The 16473-nt window shown below is 41.6% G+C and overlaps 1 protein-coding gene across 1 annotated transcript; it reads right to left on the bottom strand.

Annotated features, from left to right (window-relative positions):
- Positions 1–545: 545 nt before the first annotated feature.
- Positions 546–15532, bottom strand: LGSN (lengsin, lens protein with glutamine synthetase domain). Its single transcript, XM_072144117.1, has 5 exons — positions 15454–15532; positions 11897–12763; positions 10396–11227; positions 9534–9724; positions 546–2599 (listed from the first exon to the last, which is right to left on the bottom strand). The coding sequence occupies exons 1-5, from the start codon at positions 15478–15480 to the stop codon at positions 1400–1402; spliced, it is 3117 nt and encodes a 1038-aa protein (XP_072000218.1). The 5' UTR covers positions 15481–15532; the 3' UTR covers positions 546–1399.
- Between the last annotated feature and the right edge of the window lie 941 nt (positions 15533–16473).

Raw genomic sequence — 16473 nt, 5'->3', positions numbered from 1 at the left:
AAATCTGCCTTCTAAAAGCTCAATGTCTCCTTCCGTTCTGCGCTATGCTGTGGGCCCCTAAAGTAGTTTACATTGAGATGTGGGGTATTGCCCTTCTCCTAAAAAATGCACAACAAAATATGATATGTGTTTTCTCATTTTATCCTGCATGAATGTGTAAATTTTAGGACTAAATAATCATTTTGTCAAAATATAGTACCTCCATTTTGTTTTAATTCCTGTGAGAAGCTTAAAGGGTTAACAAGCTTACCAAAGGCTGCTTTGAATAGTTTGAGTGGTGCAATTTTAAAAATGGGGCAATTTGTGGGGAGTTTCTAATAAATAGAACTTTGAAAACTTTTATATAGATGAATTGTCCTCTAAAAATATTGAATCTGAAATCTACCTGAAAATTTGGAAAATCACTGTCCGAAACTGTAAGCCTCCTAACGTCCTAATAAATTAACATACAAAAAATCTAGCATAAAGCAAACACATGGTTAATGTTAGTGAGTCTAACCATCCAAATTGGTTTCTAACTGTATGATGAGTAAATCATATAGAAATCAGGAAAATGTCAATTATTTTTTTCAAATAAGTGCAATATATTTCAACTAAAATATAGTAAATAATGTGAAGTACAACATGTCATAAAAAAAACAGTCTTAAAAGCAACTCGCTAAGGCCCCTTTCACACTTGCGTTTTTCACGTGCGTTTTCTGCGCGTGCTTTGACGTGCAGAACTTGCATTGCACTCTGACCCATTGTAATAAATGGGTCTTTTCCGACTTGCATTTTTTTCACACACACACGCACGTTTTTTTTAACGCGCGTTTAAATCTCGATATGCTCTACTTTTGCAAGTCACGCGCGTGAAAAACGCACCATACAAGTCTATGGAGATGCATCAAAAACGCATTGCACTCTGAGACACTTGCAAGTGCAATGCAAGTACAATGCGTTTTTCACGCATCAATTGCCATAGAAAAGATAGAGCTTAGTCCTGAGTCCATTTCACGCGCATGGACTGAGACACTGAACAAACTCTGACTGAACTCTGATGCAAAATGTGCATTTTTCACTGACCAAACCCTGATCGCACCCTGATCAAACTCTGACGTGATCTGCAACGCAAGTGTGGAAGGGGCCTAAGATGAAGTGTTCCAAAGTTATAACTGCATATTGAGACACAGACAGATTTGAGAAATCGGTCTGTGTCCTAAGGGACACATGGCCTTAGTCCTTAAGGGGTTAAGAAGTTAAATATGGATATTATACCTTAATGGGTTAAATATGGATATCAACGTGCAAACACTCCTAAAACAATAATTAATAAATAGGTTATTTTCTGGTGACACCTTCCCTTCAAGATAGATAAAGTTAGTTTCCTAAAAAGAGGTTACATTGTTGCCTGACAATTTTATATAAAATATTCAAGAAACTTATTTCTCTCCGAATCTAACTCTGTTTCTAACTCATATTGTTTCATTGCAATAAAATATTGGATAAATGGTTCCCCCAAATATGCTCTGATACATTTGTCTTCTTGCAGTGCAGACAAAGCATCTTCTAGTTTCAATGGAATTGTTGATGCTTTAAGCTCAGGAACATCTATGTCTCCCTTTAGACTATCCACAAGGTTCAGTCCTCTCTTGATCCCATCCAGTCCAGCAGCAACTGTGATGGCTAGGACTAGGTAAGGGTTTGCCATTGCTGAACATAACTGGTTTTCTATATAAGTCCCTCTAGTATAATAGGATTTTACATTGTAGGTGGAACTGTTATTATTAAGTCCCCAGGTGGCTGAGATTTTATCTTGTGACTCTTTACTGTCCTTTGATAAAAATTTTCGGCAAGCAACTCCTGGAGCAACAAGGGAACTGAGTGCAGCAGAATGGAGTAAAAGCCCAGATAGCCAATTCTTGCCTATGTCTGTAAGTTGCTCTTGATTGTCTCCACTGTAAAATAAATTCTTCTTTCCATTTATGTCCCACAAGCTATGTGAAAAGACACCAGAATTATAGAAACCTGCCATATCAGTATAGAAGCTTGCTATGCAGCCATGTTTTTTAGCAACTTCTTTGATGGCGGTTTTAAAGGTGAAAGCATTGTCAGTGGCTTGCAACCCATAATCAGGTTGAAATGAAATCTCCATTTGTCCAGGCCCAATGGAAGTGGAAAAACTTTCAATGTTGCCACCAGTGTAGTACAGTCCATCAAACAGATCTTGCATGAATGACTGGTCGTGGTCAGTAAACAAGGTTGCTGCAGGAAATGATATTGTTTTGGAATTTACAATTTCAGCAATACCAAATACACAAAACTCATATGTGAAAGCAGAGTGTAGTGAAAACCCAATTTCCTCCAGTTGAGAAAGTAATCTTTTAGCCAAATATCGTGGAGAGGTGAGAAGCGGATCCCCTAGAAAGGTATATGAATCACAAATCACTCTTGCAGTTTTTGCAGTCCAAGGCAAAACTCGGAAGGTTTGTAAGTCTGGCTTCAGGATGATATCACTCTTGAAATGTATGGAATTTATGTGGTCTACTTCATTATCCTTTGGACTGAGAGTTAATTCAAGGTAACTCCGTGGCATGTAAATGCCATGAGCTGCCCTCTCCTGCAAAACATTAGCAAAAAATGGTTTCTTTTATAAAATACATTTGTATTCCTAAATTAGGGCAATGATTTTAAACCAGTGGCTCTGGAGCAATTGGTGGCTTCTTACCCACCAATTGGTGGTCATTTTCTTGGACACTATTTACTGAAGTCGTATTGTGGGGAAACGGGAGATCCTAGGCCACCCAAGAAATTGTTCATATTACCTCCACATATTGTCATTTTTTGTACTGACTTCTTATCCTCAGACCTAATTTTGGTGCCATCATGGGTACAACAACAAACTAAGCTTGACAATATTTAAGATATATGCTACCCCTTGAATACTGCTAATTCATATCCATGGGTATGGAAAGTATTCAGACCCCTTTAAATTCTTCACTCATTGTTTCATTGCAGACAATTGGTAGATTCCAAAAAGCTATTTTATTGCTCATTAATGTATACTATGTACCACATTTGACAGAAAAAATAGAAATGTAAATATTTTTGCTAATTTATGAAGAAAAAGTGAAATATCACATGGTCATAAGTATTCAGACCCTTTACTGTGACACTCATATTTAACCTTTTTGATATGGTTTTACTCCTTTATTGGAGTCTAGTTGTGATTGAGCTTGATTAGGAAAGGTACACACATGTCTAAGAGCTCACAGTTCATGTCAGAGAACATGAAAATCATGAGGTCTAAGGAACAGCCCAAGGAGCTCAGACAGAATGGTGGCAAGGCACAGATCTGGCCAAGGTTACAAAATAATTTCTACAGCACTCAAGGTTCCTAAGAGCACAGTGACCTCCATGATCCTCAAAAGGAAGAAGTTTGGGACGACCACAACTCCTTGACCTCTCCAGCCAAACTAAGCAATCGTGGAAGAAAAGCCTTGGTGTGAGAGGTAAAGAAGAACCCAAAGATGACTGTGGCTGTGTTCCATAGATGCAGTAGGTAGATGAGAGAAAGTTCCATAAAGTCCACTATCATTGCAGCCCTCTGCCAGTGGGGGCTATATGGCAGAGTGTGCTGATTAAAGCCACTCCTCAGTGCAAGACATATAAAAGCCTTCAAGCAGTTTGCCAAAAAAAAAAACACATAAAGGACTCCCGGCCTATGAGAAATAAGCTTCTCTGGTCTGATGAGACAATGGTTGAACTTTTTGGTGTTAATTCTAAACTGTATATGTGGAGAAAACCAAGCACTGCTCATCACCTGCCAAATACAATCCGAACAGTGAAACATGGCGGTGGCAGCATCAAGTTATGGGGGTGTTTTTCAACTGCAGGGAAGGAAATTGAAGGAAAGATAAATGCAGCCAAGTACAGAGATACCCTGGATGAAAACCTCTTCCAGAATATTCTAACAAAGCAGTGGCTTCAGAACAACTCTGAACTAAACCCAATTGAACATCCAAACTGAGGGAACTGGGGAGGATCTGCAAGGAAGAATGGCAGAGGATCCCCAGATCCAGGTGTGAATAACTTGTTGCATCATTCCCAAGAAGACTCATGGCTGTACTAGCTCAAAAGATGCTTCTACTCAATACTGAGCAAAGGGGGTGAATACTTATAACCATGTAATATTTCAGTTTTTAGCAAAAATGCAGAGTTTACATTAATAAGCAAAAAAAAAATTAACTTTTTTGATCTGCTCAATTGGCTTCAATGAAACAAAAAGTGAAAAATTCCATAAATTGCATAAAAATTTCCACACCTACTGTATGTTATAATCCTACTTCATGCAAATATTTATACATGCTTAGTGTAAATGTGGCTTCCAACCACTACTTATAGCCTAATTTTGTTCATAAAATAAGCTTGGGACCACTGTCTTAAAGTATATTAAAAGGGTATTATTTATCTCTTATCCACTGATGGACACCTGCAATCTACAGAATGGGGCACTGCAAGTCCCCTGACCTACTTCACACCAGAAGGACTTCTATTTTCGGCTAGCTTGAAGGCCAATCCAAAAGACTCATGGAAGTCAAGTGCTGTGTCCTGAACTTTATTGACTGTTTCTGTCCCTCTGGTATGGAGCAGTTCATGGATCTTGGTGTCCCCTGGTCAGTAAATTACTTAGGGTCTAAACTGTAAGACCTTATGTGTAGGTGATAGATGGGCATCTTAGTAAAGCAGAAGAACACAGAGTGTGCCATAGAGTAGTAAGTTAGGATTGGTAAATATTGCTGAATTTGAGGTGCTCACCTGATCAGGCTGTGCAAATTTAGACAATATCCTTGTATTAGCATATGTGGAGGCTGCAGCCGTTTCCTGTGGTCACTGGTCATAATTAAACAACAGGATGGAGATGCAGAGATTGGCTTGAGGTAAAAAATACAGGTTCTCTACCACACTGCCTTCAATCACTCAGTCGTATAAGGCATAATAGCTGTGTGCCTTGTTCCGTGCTACAAACTGCCGACTGTATCTTGACACAGCCCCTCACCTATAAAGCCCCAATCTTTATTACCAACGTTTTACACATTAGATGACAAGGACATGTTCTCTACATGCTTATTCTGTGGTCTTCACATTCAAAAATTAGCTTTTTCCATTTACCTTAGGACATGGTGGAAAACAAGGTAGAGACAGAGGAGTTCTGTTTGCCAAGTGGAAAGCCAATTGAACATCTACCATCAAAATCAAGCATGATAAATCTAGGCGCTGTGACTGTGGTGATCTTCTTATATTTGTTATCCATTTGTTATCTAAAATCAACTTATAATAATATGTTAATGAGGTAGAAAGGCTACTGGGGCAGTTCCTAGAGCCCCACCATGCAGCAGATTCACAGGCTGTTACAGTGTGCAAGTATCACTTCCCCCTCCCACTGTGTGCTGGAACTTCTGCTGCAATGAGATTACATCAGTCAGTGGGAGGGGGAAGTGCTGAGCAGCAGCAGGTGAGACTTTGTAACAGCCTGTGAATCTGCAACAATGGATAACAAAAGGAGGCCATTGATAACAAATATAAGATCAACCCCTTCCACAGAATCATTGAGCAAGTGTCTCAGGCAGGGGCGTTGCTAGGGTGGTAAAAGATCCGGGGCACTGGCCCCAATGCATGTGTATTGCACTTTCAGTAATGCCCCCTCCTGTACATAACCCCTCACATGTGGTTGTGCCAATAACAAGGTTACTTCTGGTATATACAGCTACAGAGAGCAAAGGAGAAATCCCCATCACCACATCTTATGTTCCTCATTGTCCCTACATCTTGGTTCCCGGGCAGTGTTATCCTGCTGCCGCCCCTAACAATCTCCCCAAATACTGAAAGGCTGCGTCACACCTTTGTCTTGCATTTAAACAAAACCAGGTGCTTGTTACCCATCACATGTGTATTACTGGAAAATATATGTGATCAAACCAAGGCCTGTCCTGGTGCCACGTGTGAACACGCTCCAAGAAATGTCCTCACACAGCACCCCAGTAAGTAATGTGACCACACAGCCCCCCAGTAAGTAATGTGACCACACAGCCCCCCAGTAAGTAATGTGACCACACAGCCCCCCAGTAAGTAATGTGACCACACAGCCCCCCAGTAAGTAATGTGACCACACAGCCCCCCAGTAAGTAATGTGACCACACAGCCCCCCAGTAAGTAATGTGACCACACACAGCCCCTCAGTAAGTAATGTGCCTCACACAGTCCCCCCAGTAAGTAATGTGCCTCACACAGCCCCCCAGTAAGTAATGTGCCTCACACAGTCCCCCCCAGTAAGTAATGTGCCTCACACAGACCCCAGTAAGTAATGTGCCTCACACAGCCCCCCAGTAAGTAATGTCCTCACACGCAGCCCCCCAGTAAGTAATGTGCCTCACACAGTCCCCCCAGTAAGTAATGTGCCTCACACAGCCTCCCAGTAAATAATGTGCCTCACACAGCCCCCCCATAAGTAATGTGTCCAGACAGCCCCCCAGTAAGTAATGTGCCTCACACAGTCCCCCCAGTAAGTAATGTGCCTCACACAGTCCCCCCAGTAAGTAATGTGCCTCACACAGCCCCCAGTAAGTAATGTGCCTCACACACAGTCCCCCCAGTAAGTAATGTGCCTCACACAGTCCCCCCAGTAAATAATGTGCCTCACACACAGTCCCCCCAGTAAGTAATGTGCCTCACACAGACCCCAGTAAGTAATGTGCCTCACACAGCCCCCCAGTAAGTAATGTCCTCACACACAGTCCCCCCAGTAAGTAATGTGCCTCACACAGTCCCCCCAGTAAATAATGTGCCTCACACAGCCCCCCCATAAGTAATGTGTCCACACAGCCCCCCAGTAAGTAATGTGCCTCACACAGTCCCCCCAGTAAGTAATGTGCCTCACACAGTCCCCCCAGTAAGTAATGTGCCTCACACAGTCCCCCCAGTAAGTAATGTGCCTCACACATAGCCCCCCAGTAAGTAATGTGCCCACACAGCCCCCCAGTAAGTAATGTGCCCACACAGCCTCCCAGTAAGTAATGTGCCCACACAGCCCCCCAGTAAGTAATGTGCCCCACACAATCCCCCCAGTAAGTAATGTGCCTCACACAGCCCCCCAGTAAGTAATGTGTCTCACACACAGTCCCCCAGTAAGTAATGTGCCTCACACAGTCCCCCAGTAAATAATGTGCCTCACACAGTCCTCCAGTAAGTAATGTGCCTCACACAGCCCCCCAGTAAATAATGTGCCTCACACAGTCCTCCAGTAAGTAATGTACCCACACAGTCCCCCCAGTAAATAATGTGCCTCACACAGTCCTCCAGTAAGTAATGTACCCACACAGGCCCCCCAGTAAATAATGTGCCTCACAAAGTCCCCCAGTAAACAATGTGCCTCACACAGTCCCCCCAGTAAGTAATGTGCCTAACACAATCCCCACAGTAAATAATGTGCCTCACACAGACCCCAAGTAAATAATGTGCCTCACACAGCCCCACAGTAAATAATGTGCCTCACACAGCCCCCCAGTAAGTAATGTGCCTCACACAGCCCCCCAGTAAATAATGTGCCTCACACAGCCCCCCAGGAAATAATGTGCCTCACACAGCCCCCCAGTAAATAATGTGCCTCACACAGCCCCCCAGGAAATAATGTGCCTCACACAGTCCCCCCAGTAAATAATGTGACCACACAGCCCCCCAGTAAATAATGTGCCTCACAAAGCCCCCCAGTAAATAATGTGCCACACACAGCTCCCCCAGTAAATAATGTGCCTCACACAGTCCCCCCAGTAAATAATGTGCCTCACACAGCCCCCCAGGAAATAATGTGCCCCACACAGCCCCCCAGTAAGTAATGTGCCTCACACAGCCCCCCAGTAAATAATGTGCCTCACACAGCCCCCCAGTAAGTAATATGCCTCACACAGTCCCCCCAGTAAATAATGTGTCTCACACAGCCTCCCAGGAAATAATGTGCCTCACACAGTCCCCCCAGTAAATAATGTGCCTCACAAAGCCCCCCAGTAAATAATGTGCCTCACACAGCCCCCCAGTAAATAATGTGCCTCACACAGCCCCCCAGTAAATAATGTGCCTCACACAGCCCCCCAGTAAATAATGTGCCTCAGACACAGCCTCCCAGTAAATAATGTGCCTCACACAACCCCCCAGGAAATAATGTGCCTCACACAGCCCCCCAGGAAATAATGTGTCTCACACAGCCCCCCAGGAAATAATGTGCCTCACACAGTCCCCCCAGTAAATAATGTGCCTCACAAAGCCCCCCAGTAAATAATGTGCCTCACACGGCCCCCCAGTAAATAATGTGCCTCACACAGCCCCCCAGTAAATAATGTGCCTCACACAGCCCCCCAGTAAGTAATGTGCCTCACACAGCCCCCCAGGAAATAATGTGCCTCACACAGTCCCCCCAGTAAATAATGTGCCTCACAAAGCCCCCCAGTAAATAATGTGCCTCACACGGCCCCCCAGTAAATAATGTGCCTCACACAGCCCCCCAGTAAATAATGTGCCTCACACAGCCCCCCAGTAAATAATGTGCCTCACACAGCCCCCCAGTAAGTAATGTGCCTCACACAGTCCCCCCAGTAAGTAATGTGCCTCACACAGCCCCCCAGTAAATAATGTGCCTCACACAGCCCCCCAGTAAGTAATGTGCCTCACACAGTCCCCCCAGTAAATAATGTGCCTCACACAGTCCCCCCAGTAAATAATGTGCCTCACACAGCCCCCCAGTAAATAATGTGCCTCACACAGCCCCCCAGTAAGTAATGTGCCTCACACAGTCCCCCCAGTAAATAATGTGCCTCACACAGCCCCCCAGTAAGTAATATGCCTCACACAGTCCCCCCAGTAAATAATGTGCCTCACACAGCCTCCCAGGAAATAATGTGCCCCACACAGCCCCCCAGGAAATAATGTGCCTCACACAGCCCCCCAGTAAATAATGTGCCTCACACAGCCCCCCAGTAAATAATGTGCCTCAGACACAGCCTCCCAGTAAATAATGTGCCTCACAATGTTCTCCCCCTTCCCTAGTCCCTGTCATGTTTCTCACCTCACAGATGCAGCTCTCTCTCTCTTTCTGTGCGCTGCTTTCCCCTGCAGGTCACGTGATAATGACATCATCACAGGTCTTTCAGCCTCTGGAACTCCCGGAGGTAAGGTCCTTGCAGGGGAAAGCAGCGCCTGCACTCGTTCTCATCACGATCTGAGGACACAGATCGTGATGAGAACGAGAGGGAAGGAATCTCCCGGGCAGCGGGGCAGATGATCTGCTGACCCGAGGAGATTCGGGGCACTGGCCAAAAGATCCGGGGCACGAGCCCCGGATCTTTTGACCTAGCGACGCCCCTGGTCTCAGGTTTATCAATGCTTGATTTTGATGGTAGATTTCCTTTTAAGAAGCTTTTCAGAGTGAATACAAAGAACACTCAAAATTTTAACTGGAAAAATAACAGTATATTTCTTTTTTAGGGTTATTTACCCACTCTTACCTGGAAAAACCGTGCAGGGACTGTTTTTGACCTACACACTCCATGCAAGTCAGCAGCTTCAAATCTCACAAAGTGTATGTCTTCTCTTGCAGTCTGTTGTTTAACAAATTCAATGCAAGAAAGTAATTGAAGAGATGTTTGGCTTTCTCTGTGGGTTGCATAAATTTGTTTACAATCGGAGTTTACGTTTTCTACAAAAAAGCATAAAAATTATCACTTTACTGGATTAAGTACATTTTAAGGCTTGTTATATTCATTCTTTGGAATAGTCACTGCCAATTGGGTTCCTTCTTAACATTTTGAATATAAAAAATTGGACCGTGCACCAGAGTAATCATGCAAACTCCGACAGAAATGTATTGCATGGCCCATGTTAAAGGTGCACCAAAAAAGTTGGTGCACACTGTCAGAGCAGTACAGCGGGCGCCAGATTCATGAAAAACGAGCGCCACAATTCATGAAACTGGCGCACTCTGCACACTACAGTGGCAAATTGCAGTTTTTGTTCCTGAAAGTCAGCAAATCTCTCTTGATTTCAAGCTTTATAATGCAAAGATTTGAAAAACTGCGGGCAAAAAGAAAACAGCAATAATTGATGCGCATTGAGGGTTTGAGGTTTTTTGGAGGACAAAGTACGTAACAAGCCCCATCTCCACCTGTTTCATTGCCTTTCTGCTCCACACTGCACTTTGGAGCAGTAGAGAACAGGGCAGGCAGAAGCAGTCGGAAAACCTGAGGAGAGGCCAGATATACTTAGAAGGATGCTGGTGTGTGGGGGGGGGGGGGGGGTGTCTTAATAGATTTCCGAAATGTTGTTAAATGTATCATGTACTACAAGACAATATAAAATCAGCCTTCTCACCATTAGTAGAGAGATGATCAAACTTGACTTGGGAAACATTGTTTGCTTTATTTGGTATTAATTTCTGGTCTGCATCAGATGCCATTTTATGCAGGATTAATTCTTCCTCTTCATGTGACTCTGAACGGTCAGGCAAAATTTGTCCTGTTAAAATATGGGGCTCTGTTGTATCTGGTGTTTTTGCAGACTGTAACATCTGCTTTTCTTTGTGTAAATGTGGCTTAAATGTTTCAAAAGTTAAATCGGACTTTTCACTAGGCTTCTTCGCTTGGTTGGGAGAATGTATCACAGTCGTACAAGTAGTAGATTTTGGATTCCATTTGTTTTTGTGTATAATCAATGGGGTCTCCTTGAGAATGCATTTTAGCTCTTCCAATGTCTCTCTGGGAATTGCTGATCCCAGATGTAAATGATCTTCATTAGTTTTATCATGAATATTTTTACTACTTAGTTTAGAGATCATTTTTTCTTCAGGCACATCCTCCGCATGTTTGGTGCCAGAAGTTTGAATAGACACCACTGATTCCATTCTTTGCTTCTCTTCTTCTGTTTTATATGAGTTATCTCTTCTGGTATCTTTTTGTTCAGAACCTTGTCTTTCATCCTTAAGAAGCAGTTTAGTAGACACATCAGATGCTTGGAAATATTTTTCCATACCATTATATATATTTTCGAAATAGGAATTTTTTAAGGAACTTACAGAATGGGATGCCTTTATTTTCTCCCACTCTAATGGAGGCAAATACTTTCCAGTAACTTTTACACCTCTCCTTCTTCTAAGCCTTGATTTGACACTACCATCTACCACATCATGATTGGTATGGCTGGGATCCTATAATTAGATATAAGACTGATATTGTTAAAAAAGTTACTTAACAGTAACTTTTATAACATGTTATATTTTTATAACATTTTATAACATGTTATATTCATTCTTTGGAATAGTCACTGCCAATTGGGTTCCTTCTTAACATTTTGAATATAAAAAATTGGACCGTGCACCAGAGTAATCATGCAAACTCCGACAGAAATGTATTGCATGGCCCATGTTAAAGGTGCACCAAAAAAGTTGGTGCACACTGTCAGAGCAGTACAGCGGGCGCCAGATTCATGAAAAACGAGCGCCACAATTCATGAAACTGGCGCACTCTGCACACTACAGTGGCAAATTGCAGTTTTTGTTCCTGAAAGTCAGCAAATCTCTCTTGATTTCAAGCTTTATAATGCAAAGATTTGAAAAACTGCGGGCAAAAAGAAAACAGCAATAATTGATGCGCATTGAGGGTTTGAGGTTTTTTGGAGGACAAAGTACGTAACAAGCCCCATCTCCACCTGTTTCATTGCCTTTCTGCTCCACACTGCACTTTGGAGCAGTAGAGAACAGGGCAGGCAGAAGCAGTCGGAAAACCTGAGGAGAGGCCAGATATACTTAGAAGGATGCTGGTGTGTGGGGGGGGGGGGGGTGTCTTAATAGATTTCCGAAATGTTGTTAAATGTATCATGTACTACAAGACAATATAAAATCAGCCTTCTCACCATTAGTAGAGAGATGATCAAACTTGACTTGGGAAACATTGTTTGCTTTATTTGGTATTAATTTCTGGTCTGCATCAGATGCCATTTTATGCAGGATTAATTCTTCCTCTTCATGTGACTCTGAACGGTCAGGCAAAATTTGTCCTGTTAAAATATGGGGCTCTGTTGTATCTGGTGTTTTTGCAGACTGTAACATCTGCTTTTCTTTGTGTAAATGTGGCTTAAATGTTTCAAAAGTTAAATCGGACTTTTCACTAGGCTTCTTCGCTTGGTTGGGAGAATGTATCACAGTCGTACAAGTAGTAGATTTTGGATTCCATTTGTTTTTGTGTATAATCAATGGGGTCTCCTTGAGAATGCATTTTAGCTCTTCCAATGTCTCTCTGGGAATTGCTGATCCCAGATGTAAATGATCTTCATTAGTTTTATCATGAATATTTTTACTACTTAGTTTAGAGATCATTTTTTCTTCAGGCACATCCTCCGCATGTTTGGTGCCAGAAGTTTGAATAGACACCACTGATTCCATTCTTTGCTTCTCTTCTTCTGTTTTATATGAGTTATCTCTTCTGGTATCTTTTTGTTCAGAACCTTGTCTTTCATCCTTAAGAAGCAGTTTAGTAGACACATCAGATGCTTGGAAATATTTTTCCATACCATTATATATATTTTCGAAATAGGAATTTTTTAAGGAACTTACAGAATGGGATGCCTTTATTTTCTCCCACTCTAATGGAGGCAAATACTTTCCAGTAACTTTTACACCTCTCCTTCTTCTAAGCCTTGATTTGACACTACCATCTACCACATCATGATTGGTATGGCTGGGATCCTATAATTAGATATAAGACTGATATTGTTAAAAAAGTTACTTAACAGTATTGCTTATATAACAATATATCTTAATGTCACAGGAATTTTCTCTTCTCTCTACAAAAATCACCTCCATTGGATGATTTGTATAAACAATCCCAGCAAGTTGACTGGGATTCCACAAAGTGCAAAGAAACAAAGAAAAAAAGTAAGGCATTCAGATGCTGAGGCAAAAAATATATATATATTTAACAAATTTCTTAGGGTGTTACAGAAATTTGTAGATGAAGCTTTATGCTGACAAAACCACTACATTCTGGTCAGTGGTGTGACTATCGCCCTCCAGGCCCTGGAGCAAAACTCTTACGAGCAAGGGCGGGGGAGCAAAAAATGTATTACTTTGCCTAACCCCTTAGCGACTTGGGACATGCCACACCAAAACATCCATTAATTTTTTCAGAATGCATATAAACTTTTTCATTTAAAATATTTAATTTACATAGCCAAATAGTAACAGAACTTTTGGGTATAATGAGAGAGGGTGATTTGCAGTACTTCTGTCTGTTTGTGTTTTGCTGGACCCTTATCCTGAAACCTGTACCTAAACCTGTATCCAGCTTCATCTGGGACCCTGCCCCCCCTGTATCTGAGCCTGTTTCCTGCCTGATCTGGAACCCTGAACTGCAACCAGATCTGGAACCCCTAACCTGTATCTGAGCTTTTATCCTGCGTGATTTGGAACTCTGTACCCCACCCGATCCAGAACTTTGACCTTGTTCCTTAGCCTGTACTCCGATCCTAGCCTTAACTCTATTCCGGACGCTGAACCACTTTCCAGATTCCATGGTCTCTGGCTGTATATTTGTCTTTCTGTTCCTTGTGACATACTTACAGTAGGTATAGTCTTCAGGTTTCCCTCTGTAACTAGCACAGCCCAGGAAATTAGGTAGGGCATTGGGGTTGAAGGTGAGTTTAGGTCACGTGTGCTGTATCACGGGGTTCCACAGCTCAAAATCACAGCATCTGTACCGTGTGCTGCACTTATAGAGAGGTATTGGTGCAGCACAATACTGAGGATTTCAAATGCTGTGTCCTATTTAAAACTGTTACAGCGGCATATCCCCCTCTCCTAGTGGGCCAATCATTACCTAGTGGGCCATGCATTACCTTGATTCCGGTGAATGTAAAGGCCAGTTCACACCTCACCCTTTTTTTTGCATGCCAAAACCAGGTATGGAAACTGCACAGAGATATACAAAAAAGGTTTTCTGCGTCTGAAAATGACTTGGTGCACTCATCTCCGACCTTGTATTAATTCCGGCACAGAGTTAAAACCTACATTAGGTCCAGTCTGCCATAGAATTCAGCTATAACCTTGGCACAAGTTACAGTAAATTTGACTGGATACGGCATCCCCTTCTTGGTCTGCTTTGTTCCATGCATCCCTGTGACCACTCTTTTGAGAATTAGTACATTTTGAAAATGTTTAATATTTTGCTTTTTAGGCAGATATTTATACAACTCAAGTAAGCTACTAATATATGCATTTGGAACTTATATATATCTAAATGCAGTTGTGAAAGAATTAAATAATAACAATTGACAATGAATACACTTGACTATGATGAGGAAGTAAGATAACTCTAAAGACTGAGACAATAAATGAATTACTAGACAATAATAGTGTGTATCCGTATCTTTTCTCGTGGCAGCCTCCCCCTCCCCTCTCCTTAGACTTATAATCTGAAATAACTTACCGGTATTATGTGTTTACTGTTGACAGCCTCCCTTTTGCTGTCATTTTGTTAAATAGTAAAAGCTGAAGCCTCATAGACAGAGAAACAAATATTTTTCTTTACTAGGGTGTATTAAAATGTATCTTACATTCATTTTTTTTACTCTGAGGTGTGGCATTTGCTTTCAGAAAATCAAAGTTAATCATAATAGTACATCTGCTAAACTAAAATGGTAGTTTGGAAAATCAATTGTTTTATAATTTTAGTGTTCTTCCATATATATATATATATATATATATATATATATGTGTGTGTTATATGTCATTAAATAATATGAACAAAAATACAGAGCGTGGTGTTTCATTTTTGTTTGATATTAGGTTTTTACTATTAAACATATTGGGGCACATTTACTTACCCGGTCCATTCGCGTTCCAGCGGCGGCTTCTCCGCTCTGGATTCGGGTCCGGCCGGGATTTAATAAGGTAGTTCTTCCGCCGTCCACCAGGTGGCGCTGCTGCGCTGAAAGTAAACTCATCGCGCCGGAATGCACCGAGCTGGACCAGGTGAAGGTAAGCGGTCCTTATGCGACACAATTCGGTTTTTAAATTCAGGGGCTTGTCCGAATAATTCGGGTTGCTCGAAAACCACGCCCCCTATTTGTGGCGCACGGAAGCTGGTGCGCGCGCGACACAATCCAAACCCGTGCGCCACAATCCCGGGGCAATTCAAGGAAACTCGGCGCAAATCGGAAATATTCGGGTAACACATCGGGAAAACGCGATTCGGGCCCTTAGTAAATGACCCCCATTGTATCCTATTTTAATTCCATGACATTTTATTTCTAAAAATGAAATTTGAATGGAGCTGCAAGAGGCTTAAAAAAAGTTAAGTTAAAAAAAGTTATCATACTACACAAAATATTATACAGAAATCAAGTAATCTGGAAAGTTATATATGAGACTGACTTTACCTCTGTCACTTTGATATCATTGTCCATACCAGTATGTTGTAAATTCAAGTCACCATCTGAACAGGATGGATAAACCACAAAAGAAATAGAAAATATAGACAATATTTATAGTTACATTCACAATACAGTGAATCTAGAAAACTTTAATATTAAAACAATGCGATGTCTAACACATGAGCATAATGTGCTGGAACCATGTTGAAGCAGTCAAATGATAAACACTGTAATAAACAAAGAGAACAAAGGCCACAGAAAGCTGACTGAGCGTTCTAAATGAGCAAAAGACTTTTTGTTATAAAATTCAGTTCTAGAAATAACTGTCCTGCCTGCGTTCAGACAGCGGACTTTAGGAGTGGTGAAGAGTTATAATTACACAATTATATACTGGGATGGGTTTAAAAGGAGAAGATTGGGACAAACACAGGTTTACACAAGTAAACATATAGTGAAGTGAGTTATCAACTGATGTGTACATAAATTATATATGCAGACTCGCATAATGTAGTAGTAATTAAATTGGTGTCACATTTTATTCTAGCAGAAGGAAGCTATCAAAAGCTGCTGCTGCTGGGGACATTTTCTTCTTATTCTGTGCTTTGTTATAAAAGTTACTTTCATGTAGGAAAACAGTGATTAACAGGATTACAATTAGAATGGGGATGAGGAAGTTAAGGTGCTGTCCCTGGCTTAGGGGCCTGAGTTTAAGATAAGTTGTACTTATAATAATAATAATCTTTATTTATATAGAGCCATCAAATTCCGTAGCGCTTTACAAACCATAGGAGACATATATATGTATACATATAATATTTTCACTGAATAGATTAAAGAAGCTAAAAAATAAAAAATGCCAAAATAACCTTGTAAATGAGAGCCGTACACTTACTTTCTACTGGCCTCTCCTTTTAAGTTGTGTTTATAATTTCCAGTGTGCCTATATAGTAGACTAACTGGTATTAACAACTGACAACATAGGCCAATAGTATTTATAAAGACTATTCTAGTTTATAGACCCTGATA

The sequence above is a fragment of the Engystomops pustulosus genome, chromosome 3 (genome assembly GCF_040894005.1).
Source record: "Engystomops pustulosus chromosome 3, aEngPut4.maternal, whole genome shotgun sequence".
NCBI lineage: Eukaryota > Metazoa > Chordata > Amphibia > Anura > Leptodactylidae > Engystomops > Engystomops pustulosus.
This window is presented reverse-complemented; position numbering and strand designations above follow the sequence as displayed.